This window comes from Eimeria maxima, genomic scaffold (assembly GCF_000499605.1).
Source record: "Eimeria maxima Weybridge genomic scaffold, Emw_scaff1222, whole genome shotgun sequence".
Lineage (NCBI taxonomy): Eukaryota > Apicomplexa > Conoidasida > Eucoccidiorida > Eimeriidae > Eimeria > Eimeria maxima.
In genome coordinates, this window is record NW_013563434.1 from 189 (window position 1) to 3,727 (window position 3,539).

At 46.0% G+C, this 3,539-nt stretch overlaps 1 protein-coding gene across 1 annotated transcript; it reads left to right on the plus strand.

Annotated features, from left to right (window-relative positions):
• Positions 1–250: 250 nt before the first annotated feature.
• Positions 251–3,011, plus strand: EMWEY_00050200 (vacuoloar ATP synthase subunit D, putative; the record flags this gene model as incomplete). Its single annotated transcript, XM_013477389.1, has 9 exons — positions 251–304; positions 600–943; positions 1,256–1,362; positions 1,537–1,663; positions 1,834–1,898; positions 2,017–2,064; positions 2,346–2,454; positions 2,737–2,804; positions 2,949–3,011. Coding segments are annotated over 9 exons (985 nt in total), but the record flags the coding sequence as incomplete, so codon positions are not given.
• Between the last annotated feature and the right edge of the window lie 528 nt (positions 3,012–3,539).

Consider the following 3,539-nt stretch of genomic DNA (forward strand, 5'->3'; position numbering starts at 1 on the left):
TGCTGAATTCAAGTAAACCCTAAACCCTAAACCCTAAACCCTAGGTATACCCTAGATAAACCCTAGATAAACCCTAGATATACACTAAACCCTAGATAAACCCTAAACCCTAAAGGGATAGAAACACAACTGTCTCTTGGGGTCATTAGGGTTTAGTACTACTACTACTGCTGCTCCTGCTAATGCTGCTCCTGCTAATGCTGCTGCTGGTGCTGCTGGTGCTGGTGTCTCCTTTGTGGTGTATATGCAGGTATATCCAATCGCAAGCTTATCAACCTCTAGCTAAATTCTTAGATTTTATTGCGTAAGCAAGCAACAATCCCTTTTCCTGCTGTTGTTGCTGTTGCTGCTGCTGTTGCTGCTGTTGCTGCTGCAGGATGAGGATGTGTCTCCTTTTCTTTGATATGTGTCTCCTTTTTAGTCAATATTGTTATGGTGTCTCCTTTAATGCCCTCTTATATGTATATGTCTCCTTTTGTCCCTTCCTCCTGTCTTTTATGCCCCTCCCCTCCTCCCTGTCCCCTTCCCTTGTTACCGTGTGTCCCTAACCCCCCTTGCCACCCTGTCTCCTGTCTCCTTGTGTGTGTGTGTATATACAGTGCAGATAAGATGATAGATAATATACTGGGTATAATACAAGGAGCAATAAATAAGAAAACAATAGAGGATTTATTATCATGTATAGATCCATTAGGTTATTTTATAGAAATAAAGGCAATAAGTAATATAAATTATAATTCTTCTTCTTATTATGAATTATATAAATCTATACTTATAGATACACCTGTAGGTAAATATTTCCAATACTTCTTACAACATAATCCAAATGCTGCAGCAGCAGGAGGTAATAATGCTGCTGCTGCTGCAGCAGCTGCTGCAGCAGGAGCTGCAGATACTTCCCCTGCTCATAGGATCGAACATATCATGACAGAGGCAGATATCGGTAAGAATAAGTCTCCTTATTGTCTCCTTCTTGTCTCCTTTTTGTCTCCTTATTGTCTCCTTATTGTCTCCTTATTGTCTCCTTATTGTCTCCTTACTGTCTCCCTACTGTCTCCTTATTGTCTCCTTACTGTCTCTCCTTCCTTATCTCCTATTTCCCCGTTGCTGCAGCAGAGTTTAACAGCACCTTGTGCAGCAGGAGCTGCTGCTTATTGCTAAGCAGGTGCATGCATGCATGGATGGATGCATGCATGGATGGATATAAGTAAGTGTCTCCTTTCTTTCTTTTTTTTTTGTCTCCTTTTTTTATTAGATCTTCTTCGTCATTCATTAAAAAAAGCATGGCTAGAAGATTTTTATGCATTTGTACAAACCCTTGAGGACTCAACAACAAAGGAGGTTATGACACATATCCTTAAGGTAATTATTTTGTCTCCTTTTGTCTCTTTTTGTCTCTTTATCTGTCCCTCTTTGTCTCGATAGGCTCTCCTCTTTATTTCTATACTTTTTCTCTTCAAGCTTTTTCTCTCCTCAGGGTTTAGGGTTTAGGGCTTAGGGTTTAGGGTTTAGGGTTTAGGGTTTGTGTGTGTACAGACGGAGGCGGATTTTAGGGTTTTATCTTTGGCAATAAATTCATTAAGCACTGATCAGCAGCAGCAGCAGCAGCAGCAAATAGAGAAACTTTCCCTCTTCCCTAGCTTTGGATACTTATACCCAGATGGTTCGTCTCCTCTCTATCCTCCTCCTCCTGCTGCTGCTGCTGCTGCTGCTGTTGCTGCAGCTACACTAGATGTTACAACAGCTGCTTCTGTTGTTGATTGTGTTGCTGCTGCTGTGTCTACCTTGTTCCCTTCATTCCTGCTGCTGCTGCTGCTGCTGCTGCTGCTGCAGGGACTGACAGGATCCGCAAAGCATGGAACGACCCTACTCTGAGGGCAGCCCTAGAGCCATACCCTGTAGGTGTCTCCTTTCAGCAGCAGAAACACCAGCAACAGCAGCAACAGCAGCAACAGCAGCAGCAGCAGCAGCAGCAACAATGTTGTTAATATGTGTTGTGTGTTGCTGCTGCTGCAGAGATATTTAAATGTCTATGATCAATGCCGCGCCTTCTACGTTGCAGATGTAAGCTAAGAACCTTTGCTGCTGCTGCTGTCGCTGCTGCTGCTCCTTTTGCTGCTATTGCTGCTGCTGCTGCTGCTGCTGCTGTTGTTGTGTCCCGTGCTTTTCTATATTGCTATTGCTGCATCCCCATCATCTGCTGGTGCCACCGTATGAACAGCAACAGCAAGAGCAACAGCAACAGCAACAGCAGCAGAAGCAGCAGAAGCAGGAGGAATAATAAATTATAAATTAATAATAATAATAATAATAATAAATAATAAATAATTATTATGTGAATACAGGAGAGAGACAAAGGAGACATGAGCTCACGTTTTAAGACATTAGAAGATCTTCTTTATCGAGAAATTGTACAAATGTGTGAACTCACCTTCGAGCAACAATTCCATTATGGTACGCCTCTTGCTGCTGCTGCTGCTGCTGCTGCTGCTGCTGCTGCTGCTCATGCTCATGCTCATGCTGATGCTGCTGCTGCTCATGCTGATGCTGATGCTGCTGCTGCTCATTTTGATGCTGATGCTGCTGATGGCGGTGGTGGTGGTGGTGATGGTGGTGGTGGTGGTGGTATGGTGGTGTGCTGCTGCTGCTAGAGGTCTGCTGCTGTACTTGTTGCTGCTGTTGTGCTCATTGCTGCTGCTGTGATTTTTGCTGCTGCTGCTGCTGCTGCTGCTGCAGGAGTGTTCTATGCTTGGGTTAAGCTAAAGGAGCAGGAGATCCGCAACATTGTGTGGATATCGGAGATGGTGTGTCTCCTTTCACAGCAGCAGCAACAGTAGCAGCGAGACAAAGAGCAGCAACAGCAGCAACAGCAGCAACAACAGCAGCAGCAGCAGCAGCAGCATGGATTGTGTGTCTTGGTTGTTTCTGTGTCTTTGTTGCTGTTGCAGATATTGATGCAGCGCAAAGAACACATCGACTCCATCGTCCCTCTCTTCGAGCCCAGAATTTAAAGCAGCAGCAGCAGCAGCAGCAGCAGCAGCAGCAGCAAGAGCAACAGTGCCAGCTGCTGCTGCTGCTTGAGTTTGTTCAAGGCCTTACATTTTAAACAGCAGCAGCAGCAGCCTTGCTGCTGCACATCGAGTAAGACAGCCGTAGGTGTTAGCTGCTCTCTTTTTCCCGCTGCTGCTGCTGCTGCTGCAGCTCTTGGTGCAGCAAGAGCTGCTTCAACAGCAGCTGCAGCAGTAGCAACAGCAGCAGCAGCTAGCGCATCAATAGCAGTAGAAGCAGCAGCAGCAGCAGCAGCAGCAGCAGCAGCAGCAGCGGACAAGTCTAGCTGCTTCTCTCCTTGTCTCCAAACCTTTCTTGCTCCCGAGCTGTCCCTTTAAGCTTTCTTCCGTTACATTCCTCCGTAGCTAGCCAGCTAGCTGGCTAGCTGGCTTGCTAGGTTGCTGCTGCAGCAGCAACAGCAGCAGCAGCTGCAACAGCAACAGCAGCAGTCCATCAGTCGAGACTACGGCTGTGAGGGACAGTTTCATCAG